The sequence below is a fragment of the Oratosquilla oratoria genome, chromosome 11 (genome assembly GCF_046742065.1).
Source record: "Oratosquilla oratoria isolate Oo_2021 chromosome 11, ASM4674206v1, whole genome shotgun sequence".
NCBI lineage: Eukaryota > Metazoa > Arthropoda > Malacostraca > Stomatopoda > Squillidae > Oratosquilla > Oratosquilla oratoria.
This window is the reverse complement of record NC_134787.1, coordinates 63,727,278-63,752,598: the sequence shown is the minus strand read 5'-3', so window position 1 is coordinate 63,752,598 and position 25,321 is coordinate 63,727,278. Positions and strand designations below refer to the sequence as shown.

At 38.9% G+C, this 25,321-nt stretch overlaps 2 protein-coding genes across 6 annotated transcripts in view; one reads left to right on the top strand and one right to left on the bottom strand.

The window, feature by feature from the left end:
- LOC143029871 (transmembrane protein 184C) overlaps window positions 1-15,530 on the top strand; it is a 53,222-nt gene extending 37,692 nt beyond the window's left edge. For all 5 annotated transcript variants that reach the window (XM_076193030.1, XM_076193027.1, XM_076193028.1 and 2 more), the window contains exons 9-11: window positions 1,622-1,796; window positions 2,098-2,303; window positions 4,255-15,530. In XM_076193030.1, the coding sequence (XP_076049145.1) occupies window positions 1,622-1,796; window positions 2,098-2,303; window positions 4,255-4,296 (423 nt within the window). In that variant the 3' untranslated portion in view covers window positions 4,297-15,530. The remainder of the gene's footprint in view (window positions 1-1,621; window positions 1,797-2,097; window positions 2,304-4,254) is intronic.
- Window positions 15,531-15,592: 62 nt separating this feature from the next.
- On the bottom strand, window positions 15,593-22,232 carry LOC143029875 (acyl-CoA-binding protein homolog). The gene is made up of 3 exons (XM_076193040.1): window positions 22,076-22,232; window positions 19,172-19,286; window positions 15,593-15,933 (listed from the first exon to the last, which is right to left on the bottom strand). Exons 1-3 carry the CDS (start codon window positions 22,088-22,090, stop codon window positions 15,794-15,796), a joined length of 270 nt encoding a protein of 89 aa, XP_076049155.1. The 5' UTR covers window positions 22,091-22,232; the 3' UTR covers window positions 15,593-15,793.
- Window positions 22,233-25,321: the final 3,089 nt, after the last annotated feature.

The following is a 25,321-nucleotide window of genomic DNA, read 5'->3' as shown; positions in this document are numbered from 1 at the left end:
TCTGCAAGGGACAGAGTACTGGGCATAGGTTTTGGAAGATTCATGCCTTGGGGGATTAAAAAGTGTAATGAGAAATAGACAATTGGGAATGGATGCTAAGAGGAAATTGTATAAAGGAGTGATTGTGCCAGCAGCACTTTATGAGGCAGAAACATGGAACATAAGAGAGGAGGAGTGTGAATGTGTTTGAGATGAGGTGCCTGAAAAGTATGATAGGGGCTACTAGGCTAGATAGAGTGAGAAATGAGGAGGTGAAGAGAATGGGGGTGGAAAGGGAGTTGGGAGATAGGGTTGATGAAAGAGTATTTGGATGGTTTGGACACATGGAAAAAATGAGTGAAGAAAGATTAGTAAAAGAAATGTGGAAGGCAGAGGTGGAAGGAGTGAACATGATGGGGTGACCAAGGATGAGAGGGATGGATGGGGTAAAAGGGGCATTGGGAAAGAGGGGAATGTCTGTTGAGGAAGGACAGGAGAGGACAAAAGATAGGGGTCAATGGAAAATGGTTGTGCATAGATGATGCTGTGATGCATGAGGGAGAGTGGGTGGGGGATAGGGGGTGAGGGAGTATGTATGAGAAATAAATTGATGCAGCCCAAAGGGATTTCTCCCCGTCTTCTCCATTTCTCCATGGGAGGGCAGATGGGGGGGTGGGGGGTTAATGAAGTGGCCTTGCTGTGGATGTACTGTGTCTTGTGACACTGCTTCTGACCCAGGGCAGTAGGTGAGATGCAGGGATGACCTGTTATCCAAGAGGAGCCAAGATAAGAGGGAGGGAGGGGGGTGGATGGGAGTGGAATATGTGGGGAAGAGTTTTGGAATAACAAGATGTTAAAAGTACACTTTTTTCAATGCTCGAAATGGCTTGTTTAGAATAATGTGACCAATACACCAATTCATGTCACATATGTGGCAGGTTTAGTTCTCACAGGTGTCACCAGGTGTCTCATGTCGATGAACCCCTCTTCATTCATTATTGTCAATGTCTGTAGCTAAGCTGCCATTAGTCAGATTTTTCTGTGCATTTATAAACCCAAGTAAGATTTGCATGTAATATATACACTGTCATGCTGTATATATGTTTATTATGTGATAATGTATGTTTGAAATGTGGTGGTAATTGAACTGAGGTCTTTAAATAAAATGTTCCTTGGCTTCTTTAATGTGAACATAAATGACTATTTTATTGTGGACCATAGTAATGTTACAAGAAATATATAATGGATACAAAATAGTCTATAAGAGATCAAACACCCATGAATTTATTTATGTATTTATTTTTTCATTATTATTTTTTCTTTTTTTAATTTAATATAATTTATTTATTTATTTTTTTACCACATTGTAAATGTTTGATACAAACTACCTGTTCATGTTGTGAGTTCAATAACAGTTGACACTTTTAGGTAAATATATGAAGTCAAACCCAAAACCAACATATTTCCTAGTATCATGAGGTCATACACTTAAATTAAGTCAGTCGTCTTTAACAGATTCCATTGTTAACATCCCTTTTCAGTTCACAATCAGCCCTGTAAAGATCAAAAGACCTGTTGCTCTTTGCATCTTCTTTGTATTCCTTTGTCCACTGTTTACTTATACAATGTTACAACCTTACAGAACTATCTGATATGTGTGGAAATGTTCATCGCTGCAGTTGTCCATCACTTTGCATTCTCTTACAAGCCATATGTTGACCCAGAATATGAGAATGGGAACTGCTGTCATGCATTCCTCCTCATGTGGGACATTTCAGACGTGCGCTCAGACCTTAGGGAACATGTCCATGTTGTTCGTAAGTATCGAAGACATGTAGATTTGAAGAGAATATAAAAAGTTGTGATGATATGTCTGAATATAAGAGTGCTAGAAAAAGAAATGAAAGTGTAATGTAGAAATATATATTCAACTTATTTGTATGTTTGCAAGTAATTTTGATGTTCAGGTGTATGTAGCTCTAAAATTGTCAATGAATTACATGGATATATATATCATGTGTTAGAAGTAATTCTGAAATATGTCTCTCCCATAACATAGCAGTTAAAAAGATAATATCTGTAATTATTAGTATCTTGTTACTTTGAATTACCTAATAGGTGAAGGTGTGAAGAGAAGATTGACCACTCGTGGATGGCGTGGAGGAGCAGGTGGAGTAGGTGGTGGCCTGGTAGGGGAAAGAGGTGATGAACGGACAAGACTCATTCCACCTTTGAGCCAGTCAACATCAGCAGTAATACCAGGATCAGGACTGCATCGCTATATGTCCACTTCAGACTCAGAGCATGACATTCAAATTGAACACGTATGTAGATAAATATTTTAGATGTAAATGAAGCCCTTTGATTTTTTCTGCTGTTCTCTACAGAGGGAGGAGCAGTCAACATTTAGGAATGGTAGAGGATGCATGGATATGGATAAGTTTTTTGTAGTAAATCAGACATGAGAGAAGTTTTTAGCTTTTTTTTTTTTTTTTTATAAAGTGTTGCAGAGATATAGGCTAAAGAGGAAATTTGTTAATGGTAGTCAATACCTTTTACTTGAGTAGTAGAGCTTGCATTAGTGTTGGAAATGGGAAGAGAGTGGTTTGAGGTAAAGGTGAGGTTGTGCCAAGGTTGTGTAATGTCACCATAGTTAGGGTGATAAGGGAGGTAAATGAGAGGGATTGGAGATGGTTTGTATGAGTGAAGGTAAGTGGGAGGTCAGCCAGTTGTTGTTTGCAGATGACACTGCACTTATGGCTGGGTCAGAAGAGAGTCTAAGGCAGCTAATGATGGAGATGAGGAGGGTATGTGAGAGGAAAAAGTTGAAAGGAAATTTGGGTAAAAATAAAGTGATGAGATGTGGAAGGGGTGAAAGTTGTATTGAGTTCGGGATAAGTCTTAAGGGAGAAAGGCAAGATGAATTGGATGGTTTTAAGTGATTAGGGTCTCATGTAGCAGAGAATGGAGGAGTTGGGGTGAAGGTAAAGTGTAGTGTGACGGAAGCAGGCCAGTGCTTTGGCGGAGTGGAAAATGAAAAGAATCTAAAGAAATAGGTATCGTAGGATGGATGCAGAAAAGAGACAAAATTATTTAGTTTAATGTCACAAAGTCCCCCAATCAGGAGGCAAGGAAGGTGCCCTGTACAGATGACCTTGTAGCATGGAATTTAATGAACCATGCCCTTGGTCCACCTCGCTGGCAGCCAGGTTCAAATGGCTGTCTTCCTGAACCCTACTGCAAGTAGTGACAATCTAACCTGCGCCGCCAATGAGGCAAAATAGAGGGGTGAATATGTCTACAATACTGGGGCATAGATTTGGAATGTAATGGAGACAGAGAGAAGAGATTTAAATGTGTTTGAGATGAAGTGGTTGAAAAATATGATGGGAATTATGGGGATGGAGAGAGTGAAAAATAAGGAGGTGAGGGACAGAGTGGTGGGTGGAAAGGGAGCTGGTAGACAAGATTGATGAAAGAATACTGGGTTGGTTTATGCATATGAAAAAGATGAGAGAAGACAGATTAATAAAAAGTGTAGAAGGCAGAATTGGATGGTGTGATTTGAGGGGAAAACAGAATGGGATGGATGGATGGATGAATGGAGTAAAGGGGACCTTGGGTAAATGGGGAATGTCTGTTGAGCAAGGAAAGGAGGAGGCAGGAGATAGGTGTAAAGTGTGAGTAGAGAATATTCGTCAATGGATAATAAATTAATGCATCCCAAAGGGGTTTCTTCTGGTCCTGATTGATTATGTTTGACCAAAACGAAATAGTCATAAGGTGAGGGATGGCATTGGCTGAAAGGACTAGGACCGTTAGGTCTTTCTTGATTAACTACTTCGGTACAATGATGCCTACTAAAGCGTCATTACCCGCAAATGGGTACACAAGGATGCCAGCATTGGCATCTCGATTATATATATATATATATTTTATTGTAGTTGTACATTAGTTACCCCTGGATTCTGTGAACTGGTTTGATCACATTTTCTGTGTTTATTATTACTCAGAGTAATACAGCAGACTATATTCTATAATGTGAATAGTGTGATTCAAAATTACATATGGCAGCTGGTGCTGCGCACGAGAATTTGAGTTGTACTAAAGTAGTTAAAAAAAATACTTTGGGGACCTTTGTTCTAACAAGTATAAGATTATTTTCTTGTGTCGGGGCAGCCCTCTATGACTGAAGGTGGTAAGCAGAAGATTGCTACTTCAGAGATTTAGTTATAATGTAATTTATATTTTAATTGTACTTTTTTTTTTTCCCAGGAGGAAGTATCAGACTATGAAGTTGGAGTAGTTGAAACCTGACACCCAACTCCCCCTCGCCCAGGCACCGTGGTGTAGGGCTGGGGGAGGCATGATTGCAAAAATTACAGTATTTACTGAAGAACGTTCACAAACAGCAAGTGCTTTGTTGATCTCAATGACTTTAAGGAATAAGAAAAACAAAAAGAAAAAGGAAAAAAAATGAAAAAAGAAAAAAGAAAAAAAAGGGGGGATTGGGGATATCTCATTTTGCTTGACATATTAACACCGATATGAAAACCCCAAAAAAGAGGGTGGGTGGGTATTGATTAATTTTACCATATTTGAGTGATGAAATAAGTCATCTGGATCCATTGCACTGGGTTGTCTATTAAGGTAATTTTGTTATATATCAGGTAGCTGAATCAGAGTACACACCTAAACCATACAAAATTAAAACCCATTTAACACCCCTTCCATCTCAGCACCTTATGGATAAAGGGTCATCCCCGTCCCTTGTCGCATTATTTGGATCAAGGTCAGTGCAGTGAGGCACAGCTTTTCCACTGCATGGCCTGATGGCAAGAGATGGTTTATCCTAATTACTTCATCATATGAAGTACAAGAATTTGAGGTATGTATATTGGGATGCTCACTGTTCAAGTCAGAGTGTCACCAATCAATCAATCAATTTGTTCCCCCGGGTGTGTCTTGCAAAAGACCTGCATCCTCCAGTTGCCACTTGTGCCGGAGGTCAGTAGTGGAGGCAAAAGTCCTGCTTGGCAGCAAGTGGATTTGTAGTAAGGCCATACTTCTTTAAGTTCCCTGCTTCAAAAAGCCCTACATAAAGTGGCACCATCATAGCCTTCTCTGAGAGGGGAAATTGTGATGTTAAGCGGAATCACGTTAGTGAAGAGAAGGGCTACCAAAGAGTGAAGCAACAGAGGAACCTAACTCCAGTTGTTGGGAACTGTTGTGAAAGAGCTTTGCCTTGCTGCATTGCTTTTGACCCAAGTAGAGTGGCAGGAGACAGGGTGGGTCAGCATCCTTGAAGTGCCAAGACAAGAGGAGTGGTTGAATGGGTTTTGTTGGTTTTAGATGTGGGTGTACACTTTGACTTGACTGGCCCCTTATAAGAGGGAAATGGCTTATGGTATGTATTGGTTTATACATATACATATGTTGGTATCTATTTTAATACATATATACATATGTACTGTACATGTATATGTTTCACACAGGTATATAAGTGCACACAAACACACACATGTTCCTTTCCTGTATACGGGTATTTCTCAGATTCCATATGTGGGAGGAATAAGGGCATAAGTGAGGTTGCATAAGAGGGAGGGAGGAGTGGTGAATGGGAGTGGAGTATGTGGGAATGAAATGGGTGGGAGTGGGTTTATGCCGTTGACTTTGGCTACCTCTCTTGTAAGGGGGAAAAGGCCCTTGGCATAAGTGATACATTCCTGAATCAATAGTGGCATTCAAATTTGTTTAAAGTAAGATACAGGTCACTTGGGCAAGCATGACTGGCTGGGCATGAAATTTGAAAGGTACCTGATTGTGCTATTTTAAGGAAAAAATGCAAATTAAACAAAATACTGAATTTTCTTAATCATGCTGTTTTAAAATTGTGAAAATTCTGTATTTTTTTTTTTTCAATTTGCATTTTTATTTTAATGTTGCAGGTCTTCTGCAAGAGAGACCTGGGGCAGTTTGTGCAGTTCAAACTTGTGCAATTTGAGAAATACCTGTGTATGTGTGTGTGTGTGTGTGTGTACATATTTATATATATATGTTTGTGTGTGTGTGTGTACACACACACATATATGCATTACCCATAGATCAGGCATATATTATGAGCTCTTGAGCTCTCATCTAGGAAGGTAATGGCTGTCAATCACGAGTTCACTGTATGATCCAAGACGATGGTGAATCACACACACATACAACAGCCAGCAGGAGAGGCAGATGTCAGCAGTCTTTGAATTTTAAACATTTATCTGCCATGTAGGCTTAAAAACATGTTAGATATACAAGAAAGGAGCTGTGAGGTTCAGGAGTTATTTTCAGAGCATTAATTGGTGGTTTCAGGCTGTGTGAAGAAGTGTAGAAAGAAATATCTATGATGATTTCTTCACTTCTCTCAAAACAAAGAAGTGTGCAGTGGCAGATGAGTTTATTTACATAGTGTGTATTTGAAAAGATTCAGTTTAGTTCCTGTGGTTATTCTTAAAACAAAAGGCGATTTTCCCATACTACATGAAATAGACTAGAAATAATGTTTTTATACTGATCTCAACATCTCATAACAGAAATGGGTGGTAACATTGGTACTGGGTTTCAATGGCTTCATGTATGAAGAGTTGTTTATGAAATGTGTAATTGAAATCGGTCTGGTAATTCCAATGGATAACCTCAAAACAAAAAGTTATTTTCACAAGTCACATGAACAAAGCTAAAAGAAATAATTATTGGTAATATATTCAATACTTCATTATAAGGTGAGGGGTGGCAGCATTGGTGATCGATTACAGTGGCATGGAACTATTTACTTACCTTCATAGGATGCCATTTATTACTTGGGTTCACAGGAGAGAATAACTTTTAAGGGTTTATTTTTAGAGCACAAAGTGATCATTGCAAGACATATGAAGAGTGATGCAAGGAAAAATAGGGAGGAGATTCTCAGTGACTCAGAAAGAAAGAAAGCAAAAAAAAAAGCATAAGTGAAAGAACTTGTTTATAATTACCCTGGAGTGCACAACAGACTTCATCAGGTTCCAAACTGGGTAATTGGGTAAGTCTAGGAAGGAGTTGGTAGGGCATAACAGCTGGAGCTGGTTTATCCCACCTTGTTTCATTATGTAGTGACCCCCTCCCCTCCTCATCAACTCATCCACTTCTACTTTCCCCTATTTTTGCTCATCTTAACTTACTTATTCTTTCCACATACCCAAACCACTTTAACAATTTTTGATCATCCAAATACTATACCTCTCTACCTCCATTCTCCATTTGATCATATTTCTCACTATCCATCCTTGTAACATTTACCATAATTCTGCCACCATTGAATTCCAAGTGTCTGGTCCCTTATTCAACTTTTTCCTTGAATTTATTTTCAGATACCTTTTTCATCTTTTATTCATATAGCAAAAGGAATCTTTCTCCTTATAAGGGAGGTAGCCAGCCAAGGGATTGACCCACCTCCCTCCATTGTATCTTACCTCCATGTTTGGATAAACCTTTCTCATAGCATGAATGAATAAAATAAAAAAATATATGCACCTAATCCTTGTGAGAAAGTAGATGGATGAGAAAGCATGAATGAATAAAATTGAAAAAAATATATGCACCTAATCCTTGTGAGAAAGTAGATGGATGTGTTAGCATTAAGTGAAACTTAGTTGAAAGGGAGAGGTGATTTTAAGTTTGGGAGTGTGGTGGGGTGTTGGGAGTGAGGAGGGAAGGGGTGGCTCTGCTGGTAAGTGATGAAATAGGAAAGCATGTGGTTGAGTGGAAGGAAGTATCTTGAAGGTTATTGTAGATGGAGGTGAAATTGGGATGGGAGATGAGGGTCTTTGTAAACATATGTGGGTCTAGTAGTGAGGAGAGTATAGAGGAAAAGGAGGCTTTTTGGATAGATTTAAATGAGTGCTTAGAAATTTTTAGGAGGAATGTCAGTGCAGTAGTGTTAGGAAATATCAATGTTAGAATAAGGGATGAACCATTAGATGAAGTGGTTGGGAAGTTAGAATTATCAGGTATAAAAATCATAGTGAAGTGTTGATGGTGATGTGTTTAGAGAGTTGATGATAGCTAACAGTGTTTAAGAAGAAAGTAGACCTTATGTACACATGGGAAAGGGTAGTGGATGGAAAGATGGTTGATGATGCATTAATGAACTGTGTAGTGGTATCCAAAAGAAGGATAGTAAGAGCTCTGGATCTCCATGTTTGTAGGGGAGTGGGGGAATGTAAAATTATTTTTTAGTGGAAGATAAGTTGAGTGGGGGATGGGTGGAGAAAGAGGAAAAAGAGTAGAAAGGAGAGAGGTACTTGGAATAAACATTTTTAATGAGAGAGTAAAAAATTTTGATGAGAAGGGAAAGGAGTAGTAGTATAAGGAGCTGAGAGAAATGTTGGAGGTGGTGAAGAATAGAGTAGAGGTGATAGTGGAAGAGGGATGGATGTTTATCAAAGAGGAAGTGACAAGGTGTTTAAAGATGGTATGTGGAATGAGGAGGAAGTGAATAGAAGGAAGGGTAGTGAAAGGTGGGAAGATAAAGTGAAGATAGTAGTAGAAGAGAAGGAACAAGCATTTAGGGATTGGTTGCAAAGTAGGACTTGGGAAGCATATGAGAAGTACTAAAAAAAGAGAAGCAAAAGATAAGAGAAAGGAAGCAAAGAGGATAGTAGATATAAAATAGGGTAGGGGTATGACAGAAAACTTTGAAAATAATAGTAAGATATTTTGGAAGGAAGTTAAGAAAGGAAAGGGAGGTGAATCAGGCAGAGAGGAAAAGGTAATAGGTGTAAATGGACAGATGTTATTGGAAGTGAAGGCAGTAAGGGAAGATGAGTAGAGTATTTTAGAGAGCTGTTGAATGTGGAGGAGAGGGCAGTGGGAGATGCTAAGAAAATTAGTGCTGGGAGAGGAAAATGAGTGAGATATAAGAAAAGATGAGGTACAAGGAGTTTTAAAAATTATGAGAACTGGTAAGGCACTTCAGTTGGGTGGGTGTCATGTGGAGTGTCTTAAAGAGGGAGGTACAGTGATAGTGGACTGGCTTGTGAGGCTATTTAATGTGTGTCTTAGGGAGGGGAGAGTGCTGGAAGACTGGAGGAGTGCCAGTGTAGTTGTGTTTTACAAAGGAAAAGTGGACAAATATAGTAGTTTTAGAGGGATAGGTTTGTTGAATGTAGTTGGAAAGGCTTATGGTAGGGTTTTAATTGAGAGGATTAGGAGAGGAACAGAGGGAGTAATTGGTGAGGAGCAATGTGGGTTTAGGAAAGGTAAAGGATGCATGGATCAAACTATTGTGCTAAGCCAGGCTTATGACTGGGTAGACAAGAAGGCACTGTGGGAGGTTTTGTAGGTATGCAGGATTGGAGGAAAGCTGGGCAGTCAAGAGTTTTTACAAGAATAGTAGAGCCTGTGTTAGGATTGGAAATGGAGGGAGAGTGATTTGAGGTAAAGCTGGGGCTGCATCAGGGTTTTGTTATGTTGCCATGGCTGTTCAATGTGTACATGGATGGGGTGGTGCAGGAGGTAAATGTGAGGGTAATGGGCAGGGGATTGGAGATGGTTAGAGGTAGTGGAGAGAAGTGGGAGGTGAGCCAGTTGTTGTTGGGGAAAGACACTATTTTTGGCAGGGTCAAAAGATGGATTAAGGCAGTAATGGAATTTGGGAAGGTATGTGCATAGATGAGGCTGTGATGCATGAGGGGGAGTGGGTGGGGGATGGGGGGTGAGGAAGTATGTAAGGGAAAAAAAAATTGACGCAGCCCGAAGGGATTTCTCCCCGTCTTCTCCTTTTCTGCATGAGGGGATGGAGAGGGGGTGGTCGCCGAATTTATGAAGCGGCCTTGCTGTGGATGTGTTGTGTCTTGCACTGCTTCTGACCCAGGGCAGTGGACAGGATGCAGGGATGACCCATCATCCAGGAGGTGCCAAGATAGGAGGGAGGGAGGAGTGTGGAGGGGAGTGGAATATATGGGAAATGAAATGGGTGGGAATGATTGCTATGCCTTTTTCTTTTTGGCTACCCCCCGTGTAAGGGTGAAAAGCCTTTAGTATTTACCTAGTTGTATTTTGCGGGAAGGGGAGCTATGCTTGTGGTGTCCTGCCATTGTATCTTGCAGTGTCTAGTTTGCTTTTTAACTCATGAATGGTTTTTGTGCATACTATTTCATTATCCAGTTTGTATATGTATGTATGTAATAGGAGAAAGTTAAAGGTAAATGTGGGCAAAAATAAGGTGATGAGATATACAAGGGGAGATGGCAGTGAGTTGGAAGTAAATATTAAAGGAGAGATGCTGGAGGAAGTGGACAGGTTTAAGTATTTGGAGTTGGATGTGGCAGGAAATGGAGGTAAATTACAGACTGAGAGAAGCAAGTAGATGTATTGGGGGGATTGAAAAGTGCCATGAAAAATAGGTATCTGAAAATGGATGCAAAGAGATTATATGAAAGAGTTATTGTGCTGATGATATTGTATGGATGGAGACTTGGAATTTAAGAAAGGTAGAAAGAATAAGTTTAAATGTGTTTGAGGTGAAGTGTCTGAGAAATATGATAGGGGTTACAAGGTTGGATAGAGTGAGAAATTAGGAGGAGAGTAGGGGTGTAAAGGGAGATGGCAGATAGAGCTGATGAAAGATTATTGGGATGGCCTGGACACATGGAAAGAATGGGTGAAGAAAGGTTAGCAAAAGAGGTTTGGAAAGCAGAAATGGATAGGGTGAACTTGAGGGGATGACCAAGAATGAGATGGATGGATAGGGTGAAAGGGGCTTTGAGCAAGGAAGGGAGGAGGCAGGAGATAGAAGTCAGCGGAGGATGGCTGTGTATAGATGATAGTTTGATGCATGCCAAAAGGATTTCTCCCTGTCCTCTCTATTTTCTGCATGAGGGGACAGGGAGGGTGGGTCACTGTGGAAGTGAAGTGGCCCTGCTGTGGATGTGCTCTGTCTTGATGCATTGCTTCCAACCTGGGCTGTGGGCAGGAGATAGTTATAATCCTTCATCCACAAGGAGCTAAGATAAGAGGGAAACAAGGGTGTCAGATGGGAGTGGGTGTGTGCTTTTGACTTGGCTACCTCCCTTATATGGGGGAAGAAGCACTTGGTATGTAGATAGATATTCCTTGCATGGGGAGGCACAATAGTTCAATTGGGTAAACAGCAGGTTGTGTAGATTGCTGATTTGGATCCTACTTTACCGCAGACTTTCATTGTGGGTTTGTGGCTGAGGTGCAATGACCTTCATGGCCCCTGCAGTGTTCTACTATAAACATATATGCTCTGAACTCATGAAGGACTAAAATCCAACTCCTTTGGCAATTCCAAGGAAGCTTACCGAGTGATATAGGGTCCAGTATTAATTAAACAATGTACCACTTTGTGGCCCATTGACTTTTCTATAGTAACACTCCTAAGTAACCTCTCCTCTTGGATTTAGCTTCATCTTGTCAAGCATCTATGACAGTGGTTCCCAACCTTTTCTGGCTTGAGGTACCCTTGCCAAGCCTTCAGCAGTCCCCGGCACTTATTAGAAAATCTAGATTCTAGTTTGTCAGTATTTTGTTGATTCAATATCAGTGTAACAAAATTTTGTCCCTGGAGAATATGAAAATACTCATCTTTACACTGATGCTGCTTTAATGAACAAAAATGGATGAGAGAGAAAGTTGGTAATACAAAAATTATTTTTGCCCTGAATTTTGGCGGCACCCTCTGTTGATCTCTCGGCACCCTTGGGGTCCCGCAGCACACCGGTTGGGAACCACTGGTCTATGATAAGGCTGAGCTCTGGCTGTTTCATCTTATGCAGTTTTTCTTTTGGGATATCTGGCAACGAGTTATCATTTAAAATACAAGTCATTCACTTTAGAAGAACAAGAGTTCTTTCATAAAATTGGCCCTCATCTTTCCCAACTGCCATTTTTTGCTGAATCCTACTGAATTTGTTGACATACCACATGCCTGGATTTGATGTGTTTGGATTGGTTAGATGAGATCACTATACATTTTCTACCAATAACCATTTCATACTGCTTTTTTTGTTTGAAATATGTGGTAATGATGCCTGTAGGAAGAGTGTAAAAGTACCCATTAAAAGAAATTATTTACTACCAAGGTAGTGAGAGGAAGGAAAGGATGGTGGATGGGAATGGGTGTGCCTTTTGACTTGTGTGCTTCCCATATAAGGGGGGAAAATTCCCTTGGTATATAGTTAGACCAAGGTTCTAGCCGTACAAGATAGGGAGTACAAATGACTTGAGGTCTCAGATCTTAGTCTTCTTGCATAAATTTTGGTTGAACAAGTCTATAACACCAAGACTTGTATGCTGTCTTGCTGTATGGCTGAGACATGGACATTAAATGCAGACTTGAAGAGATATCTCTATGTCTTTAGTACCAAGTGACTTTGGAGAATCATAGGGTATCACTGGAATGATTATGTATCCAACCAAAGATTTCTGTGAGACTTGGTGTAGGCCTATTACCAGCACAACTTATGAACATCAACTCCAGCTATATGAGCATATGGCACATTTCCTTGATGATCTCTGAAGGAGACAAATGGATATCCATAGATTTCATGGATGGGAGAAGTCAGTTGAACTTGCTGAGAGTTGTTTGAATGGGAAGGGTGATTGCGTGGGAGATTCCTCAAACTGTGGGATTGGCGACTGTGTGAGCGAAGCTATGCACCCCCTTGTATATGTTCTCAATGATGATGATAATGATAAAGATTCTAGCACTAGTTTGAATATTCTACTTGTGGTGCAGATCCAGTGTTCATAGTATAACCATGATAATGGAGTACTGATGTAGTAAACATATCACATATCAATTCATAGGACATGTGACATGACAGTGCTATTGTAATGAGGTGATTAACGGAAAAAGGGAGGGGGAACACCCAGATACAGATTGCACACTGCAAACATTGTGTACACAATTCACGCAGGTGCAAACCTAGTCAGAGGATAAGACAACCCATGTATTCAAAGCATTTAACTACTGGTTACTCTTTCAACTCGCATGAGTAAGGACTCATGATGCAATAACTAGTACCCACAAAACTTGCCAAAGGACACATTTATGGTCTTATCCACTATACTGTGTACCAGAAATCCAGCCTACTTGCACACTACCAATGCTAGTTCTCTTTTGAAACAGTGCAGTTCATACACACCCTAACCATTAACTAATATATCCATAGAACATTGCAAATATGTGGACACAAATTAGTAAATGTACATCTTGTATTTCACCTTAAAACATAAGATGCAGTATACAAGTTTCATGTTTAGGTCTTCCAGAATAAAACCAGAGTATTTGCATTTATCTTTATCCACATCAACCTAACAAGTATCACGTGTGAACAATAACACTAAGAAATCATTTGGGATTTTTTATTCCCATCATTCTCTCATTTGCTTGGAACACAGTGAAAAATCAAAAGGTTCAGTAAAATGCAGAACTGAATATAAAAATAAACAAGTTTACAATATAAAAAATTTAAGCTTTAAGAGGAACCTGGTATATTGACTAAAAGCATTTAGTTGTATAAGCACACTATATGTATCAAATTGAAAAAATGCAGTAAAGTATGTTTTAATTTTCCAAAGGTGTTCCTAGAATTTATTTTATTTACAAAGTCTTTGAGGTAGGGTGAGAATAAGTTAGCCTCTGTGTAGTCTCATGCTGAAGCTTTAAATGGTTGCACTACACACTGGATGATGTGATAGAGTACACTGTGATCAGCCCTTTCCTTGCAGTCTCAATGTTAAACAATGCAGCCTATGATACTTGCTTTGTGTGGATTAGGACTGATTTCAGCATAAGTTCCCATCAGCTAATTTGTTACACAAGCGGTAGCACAAGAACTAGTGGCTTTCATGTCATGTGACATCTTTGTTATATTGGAAACCTGAAAAACTGTGCAGTATGATCAAGCAAGCCATGGTAGAAAACGTATTTATTTGCACTAACTGGACTAAGTTAAATATTATGGATGAAAGTTGTGCATCAAGATCCTTCAAGTTAACATGTTTTCTGACTATGGCTTTACTGAACAGTTGTTCAATGCAGAGCTCCATTAAACTACTGTATGAAAACAGCAACACAAAGAAACTTTGTGTATTATGTTCCCAGAGATGTGAGGACCTCTTATGGCATGGCACAACTTCAGGACCCTATCCTTGATGCAATCCAAAGGAGCATCACACTAGAACTACCTCATTAGCATTGTACAGCTGAGGGGATTTTATGAACACTGCACAGTTTTTAGGTCATTTTAATCATATGAAATATGCCCTGACTGTTTTATGTTCAAGTCACACTAGCATTCCATTTCTTAAATTTGTTAGTAAATTTAACTATTTTAACCAGACAAATGTCGAGTATTAGATTTTAGATTATAAGCCATCTTCTGCCTTGTCTTTTGTACACCAGTAGTTTTGCTAGCTTCACCCTCACCTTGTCTCCATGTTTGCATATGGCTAGTTCCTCAATACTTCAGATTAAGTCACATTAAAATTAGGACATATTTAGCAAAAATTGAAGTCTCTGGAACTAGCAAAAGCACCTCTTATTGATCATGCACCACTAGATTCTTTCAGTAGTCATAATCTATTTTCATAAATTATACATATACATAATATATATATATATATATCAACTATGTTATGGATAAGTTAGATATAGCTGTAATTAGACAGGAACTACTAAATTATGAAGATGTAGATTAAGTTTCTAAAATTTAGGTAAATATTTGTTAGTTTATAGAGCTATATTGTTTCCAAATTGACTGAAAAAGGCCAATATTATGGAGCTGCCATTTGGAGAGAGAACTTGGCCAATAACTGTAGTCATCTTAATCTTCCATGAAATCCATTTCCATCGGCAGTTTTTATCCATTGTACTTATGCTCACAAGTTTGCTTTCATATAGGTCTGCAATCAATATTCAGCTTTATATTGTGTGGAATTGGATGTATTCTCATTTGAATACATTGTGCAAGTAGTATTTATCAACTCTTTTGCTGCCTAAAGAAAATAAAAAAAATTATAGTATTGGAATTCTGGCTTGCAATATTAACATTCACTTTGTGTTGCCAATGCAGTTTAGCATAAGCTCATGCAAATACAAATTCAAGATTTATTTTTTCATATTTTAATAAGTAGAACCTTGGTTCTCAACCAAAGAATGAGTGAATTTTGCACCAGAGAGCCAAGGGGGTGAAGTTCAAAGTTTTGTGGAAAACTATCACCCTGATAAACCCGTATCCTGCAGATCAGTAAATTGGCATCGGTCCTTGATCAGATCAGTTATGGAACAGTTTTCAAGAATATATCGTGGTAGAGAACAGAGGTTCTGCTGTATACTCCAACCCTATTTCTGTGCAGATGGACAATTATTGTAAAAAAGATGTGCACAGTACACAACACACAAATATTCATGTAAATGTGCCACTGGAAGACATTATCCACCTTTGTATTGCCTGGTATTTTGTGTGATGCTTACCAAATATAGAATAAAGAGTGTAAATTTCCATCTTAACTTTGTTTTCCCCTAAGCCAAGGGTAAAGTCTGTATATTGGTTAAGAAAATACATTTTGAGAATATTTTGATTTTAATATGCAATGAAAATGTTTACAAAGATATGTGACCTAAACATTTTACTTGTAAAAGCTTGGGTGTATTGAAATTGTTCATGCATACCTTACTCCTGTATAAAAAATTGCATTGCATAATTTGGAATTGGTGCAAAGAAACTGCCATGATGAAGAAAACTGTTCCTATATCAACAAGGAACTAAGCTAAGCCATAAGTGTCAATCAGCTGTTGTGCCTTTGTGATGTAAGCTTCCATTGCTGCTTCCTTGGTCATTCCTTTCTTCGATTCCCAGGAGTCCCATTTAGCCTTGCCTTTGAAGTCCAGCATACCAGGGCGTTCTGTACCGGTAACAAAAATTTATAACAGTCTCATGATTCTGGTTGTCTCAAACACCACCATCATTATTCTTTTTTGGACACAAGTTTATTGGTTGCATGTTATTGTGGGGTTGAAATCTGCTAAGTAGCATGCAGCTGATATTGAGAGACCTTAATGTTTGGGTAGGAAATGAACCAAGAGATGGAGTGGTTGGTAAATGGGGAGTTCTAGGATAAAATCTTAGTGGAGAGTTGATGGTAGAGATGTGTCTAGAGAGTTGATGATAGCAAATACAGTGTTTAAGAAGAAAGTAAAGCATAAGTACACATGGGAGAGGGTGGTGTATAGAAGGGTGGTAGACAGAATGTTAATGGAATATATAGTGGTAACCAGGAGTATAGTAGGAAGAGTTAAGGATGTATATATTCTAAGGGGAGAGAGTGGAGGAATACCAGATAATTTTTTGGAAGGTAAGTTGAGAGTGGAGGACAGATGGAGAAAGAGTAAAAGGACAGAAGGTAGGGAGGTGCTTAAAGTGAACTGCTGAAATAAAAAAGAAAATTAGTACCAAGAAGCTGAGAGAGGAGTAGGTGGGAGTGAGGGAGAGAGTACAACTAGGAGTAGGGGAGGAATGGGGATAATTCAAGGAGGGAGTCACAAGGTGTGCAAAGATGGTGTGTGGAACAAGGAGGATGAGAGGAAATAGAAGGGAGGGTAGTGTGTGGTGGGATGAGGAAGCTGTGATGTATGAAGAGTGGGTGGGGGGGGTGAGGGAGTGGGTGGGGGGGTGAGGGAGTATGTGTGAAGGGACAGAAAGGGATGGGGTTGCCAATTTAATGAAGTGGCCTTGCTGAGGGTGTGCTGTGTCTTGTGACGTTGCTTCTGACACAGGGCAGTGGGCAAGATGCAGGGATGACCAGTCATCCAGGAGGAGCCAAGATAAGAGGGAGGGATGGGAGTGGAGTATGTGGGGATGGAATGGGTGGGAGTGGATTTTATGACTTTTTGGCTACCTCCCTTGTAAGGGGGAAAGAGCCTTTGGTATATGTATGTAGTTTGCTTCACCTGGGGTCTCCTAGCCCAAACTTTTGAGTATTGTATAAACAATCCCACACCAACATAGACAACTATCCCAAGTTCCTGCAGAGATCACTGGGAGAGTGAGGTCCACCAGCCACTATGGGAGCTAGAGATTTCCCACTTAATGAAACTCATGGTAACAGTCATTCCAAATTTAAATTCAAATTTCAATCCACTTCACTTAATCCATTCTACTATCTTGTACTTAAACTTTGTCTTTAGGCAATATTTCTTTCACTATCTTATCCTGATGCAAAGCTCCACTTGTACTGCACTGGGTGCTCACGTAAAAAAATTCTTATCAGTTCATGATCTAACCTTGGTCCATGAAGGGCAATATACATGTTAGTGAGCACTTGTTCCTCTAGCTAATTAATTTAGCACTTGCAATTATACACATAACAAAGGCCCCTTTCTTTTATAATAGAGATGGCCAAACCCAAGCACATGGTCACTTTATATATCAAAACTCGTTTAATGGCACTTCCAGGTCTTCTGGTTTGGTATGGTGAACATATATGCTATTTCTAGATTGTTGGAATTTTGTTGTACAACCAGGAGTGGGTGAAAGTATCAGTCAAGGCCTTCATTATATTGGGAGTTTTTCAATTTCTTTATTACCCTTTCCACATCTTTGTTGAAAGTAGAATTGACAAAGTGACTAGTTTATTCTTTGTATCTCTGAAGTGGTTTTATCTAACTTCAATATTTATTATGACTTGTCACCAGTTGGCTGTTATGAAAGGAAGGGAAGGGCAGGGGATGTGGGGGGGGGGGGGGAAGAGCTTATGTAAGAGGGATATTTTGACACAGCCCAAAGGTATTTTTCCTTGTCTATTTTTCCACACAAAGGGAGGATTGCCGATTAAGTGAAGCAGCCTTGCTACATTGCTTCAGACCCAGGGCAGTGGGTAGGATACAGGGATGACCTATCATCCATGAGGAGCTAAGATGAGAGGGGGAAAGGGTGGTGGATCGAGTGGAATGGGTGGAGTACATACGTGTCTTTGACTTGGCTACCTCCCTTATAAGGAGGAAAAAGCTCTTGGTATAGATTTATTCATTTTTAGGTACTAGCTCAGGACAACCATCACCAATTTATTCAAAGCCAAATTATAAAACCTAAAGAGGAAAAAGATCCAGGAGTGTTGATAAGGAGTTACCTATCACCTGATAAACATATCAGTAAGATTGTGTGGGGAGACGTGTGGATTGAAAGGCAAGGGTGCCTCTCACTACACAGAGGAAGAGACACGAAGAAAAAGGAAGAAAAATGAATAAGAAGGAAGAAGAGTGACCATAATCTATACAAGATTGTAATACAAAGTAGTGGTATAGATCTCAAAGACAAAAACCTAAACAAGATCAAGAAAATACAAAGAGCATCATCCACAATACTTGCATCCCCCCCTGCCATTGTTAAAGGAACCAAGAAAAAGGGAAACTTAGATTGCAGAGTTCAGAATACTAAAGAGGGTAGACAATTGTGTGACCTCTTGATCTGGGATAAGGCATCACAAGGTCATGAACACAAGCTAAAAAAAGACCACTTATCTGAAGGATGTGAAAAAATAGTTTTCAATAGATAACAAAAGTCCTGGAGTACCCTTGGTCATATACAAGACTGAATCATACATGAAGAAAGAAAAGAAAATTATATATATATATATATATATATATATATACATATATATATATATATATATATATATATATATATATATATATATAATATATATATATATATATATATATATATACATACACACACACACACATATATATACACATACAAACATGCACTATACATACATATATCACACACACATACTACACACCAAGGTCTTCTTCCCCCTTATAAGGGAAGTAGCCAAGTCAGACACAACCCACTCTCACCCATTCCACTCCCATCCACCACCCTTGTTTCCTACTCATCTTAGCTCCTTGTGAATGAAGAGTAATCCCTATCTCCTGCCCACTGACCATGTCAATTATATTAAAAATTCAATTATATAACAATTATATAACAGTGCGTGTGTGCGTATATACATATATATATATATATATATATATATATATATATATATATATATATATATATATATACATATATATATATATATATATAAAAGCTCTCCATGAATATCTGCCAAATTTGATCAACCCTGTCTAGCTTACCTGTATTGATATCTCCAACAGTTGATTGTTTGTACAGGCCATAGAGTTCCTTTAGTTCATCATCAGTGGGCTGCTTGGCCAGCTTCTTCACCTTCTCAGCAATTTCCTTGAAATTCTGCCAGAAAATTTGATCAATCAATTAATCTGATGTCCTTTGTCTTTCTTGCAGAAGATCCAGTAAATATGAGAACAGCAGAAAGTTGGTGCTTCAAACACGTGTCCTGCTCAAATACATAAAAAAACGTAACCTGACCTAACCTATTTGTGTCATTCTTAGAAGATGTACGAAGTGCGTATGGCTAGAATAAATGTATGGAAATATATAACATGTATACTTTTACATTGCTTCCTTAACATGAACAAAATATGTGTTTATCACTAAAATAAATGTATGGAAATGGTAGACCTCACACTATACAGTAGTGCTAATGGGAGGTAGATCTCACGCTATAGTAGCACCGAAAAGCCTCTCCCATTTGACAAAAGTGGTTACTTGATCAAGTATTTTACTTCACAATTGACACAGACATAACCTTCACTTCAAACACAAAGAAGGCAAATAAAAGGCTGAACATCTTCAAAATCATTACAGGTATGGGATTTATGTATATACAATTTGTTAGTATATGAAAAGTAAAATACATGAATATTTCTAAAGCTGCAAAAGAAAGTACTAATGATTAAGTTTCCCCCAAGAGAATAAATGAAACAGCCTCCATGAATTAAATGTCCCCAGACTAAATCTTTTCCACAAACATATTATGATAATCTCTGAAAGGATACTGAAGTGCATCACTACACAATTCCATGAATGACATACCCACATACAATAATGTTGTTCTAAAACAGAAATCACCTACAGCTTCAAGTTCAAAGGCTATTTTGAACTACAATTCATTACAAATAGGATAATGTGGTTCACCCATTCTGCAATTCAATCTGACCTGTAAAATGTAATCAAAACATTTGTACTGATACAACCACCATGATTACATAATTCACTGTCTCTGGGGGGGGGGGTTTACTTCTACCAACAATTTCTTGGCCCAATGCCAAGAATCTCTAGCCAAATGCCATGCATTCCTGTCTCAGCAACAACAGTATGGAAACTCCCATAGAAATAATAAGTAACTTTGTTCACTCCAGACAACAATGGAAAAAATAAAATAAAAAGCGAAACAGCCAAACCCTTCAATTGGAAGAAAATCCTAAATTCTAGGCCTGACTTTTGATACTCCTATGACCTTCAGATCTGAATAAAAATAATCAAGAAAACAAAACTAAAATAATTTGCAAGCATGGGCTTTGTACAACAGAAGGAAAAACTAACGAGTCTACAAAAAATTCATAAGAATACACTACTATGCTTCCACAGCTTGGTTCTCAACAATTGGCAAAACACAAGACACATAAGCTATACAAAACATCAGCTCTACAGAAAAATAATTCTCATGAGAAACAAGAACCATACTAACATTCTTGTGATCAGGACACCACCCAGCTCTCTATCACACAGAGAACAGTGAAATTCTCATCCTGCACTGCCCCCACACTATCCCTATAAAATAAAATTTCTAAAGACCTATAGGCCTGTCCAGTACCCTGCCAGTTACCTGGGAGCTATGGGTCTCCCGCAAGAGGAACCCGGGGCAATAGATCAACTGATTGGGCTAATGTAACACCTTCCAGGACTAGCATCATGATCTCCTTGTCTAACAAAGACTTACTGGCCAAACATCATTGCTTCCTAGTCAAATGTCATGTTTTCCTTTCCCAATTATACATCCTCCTGACCTAATGTCACACCTTGGGGTACTACCATACCTTCTGGGACGAATGAGCCTACAAACTTGTAAGGGTAAATACAATCTGTAAGTAATAACAGTCATGTGTAACCAATTCTTTACAATGGTAATTAATAGTGACAGCAAATGTCAAACCTCGTGAATGCACTATTACGGACTCAAACTAATCCTGGTTCTCTCCTGTAAGGGCCCACTGCCCCCAAGAAATCAGCCTTGAAAAGATTTTGTAGATCTGTATGGTCAACTTTCCACATAGATACATTAATTGGTGGCATAAATTTGAAGAAACAATCCAGGTGGACAACAAATGTATCTAAGAGAAATTTTGATTTGTGGAAACATGATATGCTACAAGCAATAGTTTCAATCCTATAACATTACAATTAGGTATAAGAAAACTCACACATGACTTAATCAGTGTTCAGGTCATTAAAAAGAACAGAATTCCCAGAGAACTTGGTGAAGGACAACAAAGATGCCATAAAAATACTGTAAAATAATAATAATAAAGAAAGAAAAGAAAAACAAGCTTCAAAAATGTCTAGTAATCCATATAAATACATCAACTGGAATGGCTTAGAAAATCAAGTATTCCAAGCTAGTGAATTCAAAACTAGGTGTAGTAATTAAAGACTACTCCACGAGTTTTGCTCCTTTCTTATTTTTACTGTACATTACAATTAGGAAAATACGGAAACCAGTCGCTATGTAAAAGACTACAAATATTTCCATTTTACTAATTACTAATAGTTATTATTCAGATTACATGACAATTTTTGTCAATTTTATGAAAATGTTACACACCGTGCTTATAACTACAGCACTACTATTCATTCAATTATGTTACTGAAATTACACACATATTAGTGTATCAATCTTCCTAAATTTCTTCTCACAAATACTGAAAGATCCCCCGAACTTTACACTGAAACTTCCGTCATTGCAAGTCACCAAGTGTGACTAATTAAACTTCCTGTCAAGTTTGTCTGTTTGTATTCCCTTTGTTTTGCGCTTCAAGGAGTGATATAACACGCAATATAATTATTTTTGTTGAGTATTACATGCACTTCAACTAAACAAACCACTAAACTATAATTACCTCTTCCAGAGACATTTTGGCCAAATATTTTAGTGGGACACTTGCTCCTGAGCGAATCTTCTGCTAACCAAGCCGGCACCTAGACGGCGTATGCACCAATCGTACAAAGGAATGGGATGACGACAATGAAATACGTGACGTCGGATCAGCAGTTGAGCTAGAACAATAACACATCGGTCGTCTGACTCCGTGGTTGGTAAGCAAAGTACGATATAGAAAAAACACTCCTTTTCTACAAAATGCTTTAATTAAGAAGCTATACATATTTGTAGCTGTTTAGAAGCCCTAAATACACCTTTCGAATAATATTCCACTTGGATTCGCTTCATCAGTCTTTAATTTATTATAGAGAAAGCGTAACATTGCTCAATCCATTGCCATTTCTTGAGCTTAAATCAAAATTATATATATGTTCATACAATTGGCAACTGGCATGTATTATATAACAATGAATGTGACTACATACTATTTTAGCCATTCTTTATACATATTTCTTTTATATAATTTTGAAGTAATGGTCCACCTTGAAGACCTGCTGGAGTATTTTTTTCATAAACATACACATCTGCTAATCCACATACAGTTATGTTTAGGGGATAATGACAGATGTAGACGTCTTACATTAGTCTGTAGCAGTGGTTCTTAACCTTTTTTGGCAGCGACCCAAAATTTTGCACAAATCAAGCATCGCGACCCAAAATTTTGCACAAATCAAGCATCGCGACCCAAGCCTACAAATAAATTTTCTGCTTTCGAGTTTTTATTTAATCATGGTCTGCTTAGAATCCTAAAACTAGGCATCATGTATTTCAATTATTACAGTATATAATTATAATATATTTGTAGTGGGAAAATAATTATTTTCTGCAAACCCTTAGCATACATACATACATATACCAAGGCTTTTTCCCCCTTACAAGGGAGGTAGCCTAAAAGGGAAAGGCATAAAAACACTCCCACCCATTTCATCCCTAAATACACTCCACACCCCTCCCACCCTCCCTCTCATCTGAGCACCTCCTGGATGACGGGTCATCCCTGCACCCTGCCCACCGCCCTGGGTCAGAAGCAGTGTCGCAAGACACAGTACATCCACAGCAAGGCCGCTTCATTTAATCGGCGACCCCCCCTCTCCGTCCCCCTCTGCATATAAGGCGAGGACGGGGAGAAATCCCTTCGGGCTGCGTCAAAATTTACTCACACATACTACCCCGGCCCCCACACATACTACCCCGGCCCTCCTCATGCAGTCACAACATCATCCATATACAACCATTCTCCACTCACCTCTGTCTTCCGTCCTCTCCCTTCCTTCCTCAACAGACATTCCCCTCTTCCCCAAAGCCCCCTTCACCCCATCCATCCACCTCATCCTAGGACGTCCCCTCATGTTCACTCCCTCCAAACCCTTAGCGACCCAATAAAATGACTTGGTGACCCAAATTTGGGTCGCGACCCAGGGGTTAAGAACCACTGGTCTATGTCTTTGCGCTCCACGGAGTCCGTTCAGAGTGAATTACTATCATCATGCTGGCAAATCAACCTTCCACATGCCTCTTATATATTTTTTTTATTTATGTGCTTTTTGGAATCGCTTCATTTATATTCTGCATACAGTAAAGGAAGCTGTGTAGTACAATGAACATCACATTTTAGGATTATAACAACGATAACCCACCCCGTCCGATGCACCAGTTTCACCTGACACCTGTCACACCTTCACATTGGGGAAAAAACTGCCACGTGTCATTGAACATACTCAAATCGTTATTAGAAATCGTATTCAATATATTATACAGCTTCATTTCCTATATAGAGTAAAAATCAAATAGCACATTAATGGGCTAAACAGAGAGGCATGTAGGAATGTGATGTCTCCGTGGTAGAAGTGAGCATGAGTTGGCAGTATGACTGTATGACCGCTTGGTTCACACTTTGCAGTTTACATGTGTGTTCTCTTGTTACTTATTATACACCCAATATAAAACATTAAAACCAAATGGGTAATTGCTATAACTGGTGTCAGTAATCTCGTGTATGAATATTTTTTGTACAAATGTTATGTTATCTAAAAATGAACAAATATTTACACAGAATTTATTGTTTATCCTAAAAAGGTAATACTAACACTTAGATTTCTATTTGTTTTTGAAAGAAAAACAGTATATATTCTAGTTAACTATAAACTCACAGTCACAGGTCACTCGGGCTCCCTGCGTTGTTTTAGTTCATATAGCAGACAAAATTGTACAACGGATACGCTACATGCTATTTAGCTGGTATCTAAGACGAGACGTCACTGACACCGTTTACCTCGCTCGTTCTCATTGCTGATTTGGCTGGACCCATGAATTGAACTTTTCAAAGCGAAGTAGATTTTGTAAATCAGAAGCTTGAATGTTTAATTTGGTTCCAAGTATTTTATATATAAAGCTTCTAGGGGGGGGGAGACGTCGAGTATCTGGCCATGTTGCTATGATATTTGCATTTATTACAATTTTTTTAGAATTGTTTGGTGTGTCTATATTAAACGTCTTTTGGGGGTTCCTGACGAAAGATAGCCAAGGCTTCTATTTAACTTCACTGCCGTCATGCCGACATAGGTAGACGGGAGGGCTTCACACTAACAAATAAACCTATACTATAGTATAGACGATACGCAATTGCTGGGTTGGCTGTTCCTTCTTGATTGGATTATTTCGTAATAACATGTAGTCTTCTTGCTTACTGACTAAATATTGTGGTATAAGTGCAACAAGACTAGCCGCACATTATCATAAAATTGCCTTAGCCTGAAAAACCAATAGATGAGATTATGGTCAAGTACCCCAGCTGAGGAAAGAAATACTACACGTTTTTTTTTTTTTTTTTTACTTTATTTATTTGCTTATTTTGCAAAGGCAATTAAAGAATCCAGTACAATGTATGAGTTAGGCTGGTAATCTGCCCCATGTTGGGCAGCCAATGTTGGCTGGTTGAAGGCAAACTCTGGTGGAGAGTTGTTTTTATATGAGTGTTGGGCGCAAGTGGTGGGGGAGGAACGAGACGGCGAGGGAGGTGACGACTGTATTTCAAGTCATGTCCCCGTGTGATCTGCTTGCGAGGGAGCAAGGGGTGGGGGAGGTGAGAAAACAAGAAGCAGCAAGCCAGTCTCACGTATGAGACTCCGAGGCGATCTGAATCTTCGGAGTTGGTCCATCTTTTATATACACGGCAGGTCATGACCCTATGCCCTCCTCCCCTCCA

Coding starts and splice junctions, on each gene's coding strand:
- LOC143029875 (XM_076193040.1), bottom strand. Junction 15,934..19,171: donor TGTTGGAGATATCAATACAG/GTAAGCTAGACA, acceptor TTACCGGTACAG/AACGCCCTGGTATGCTGGAC.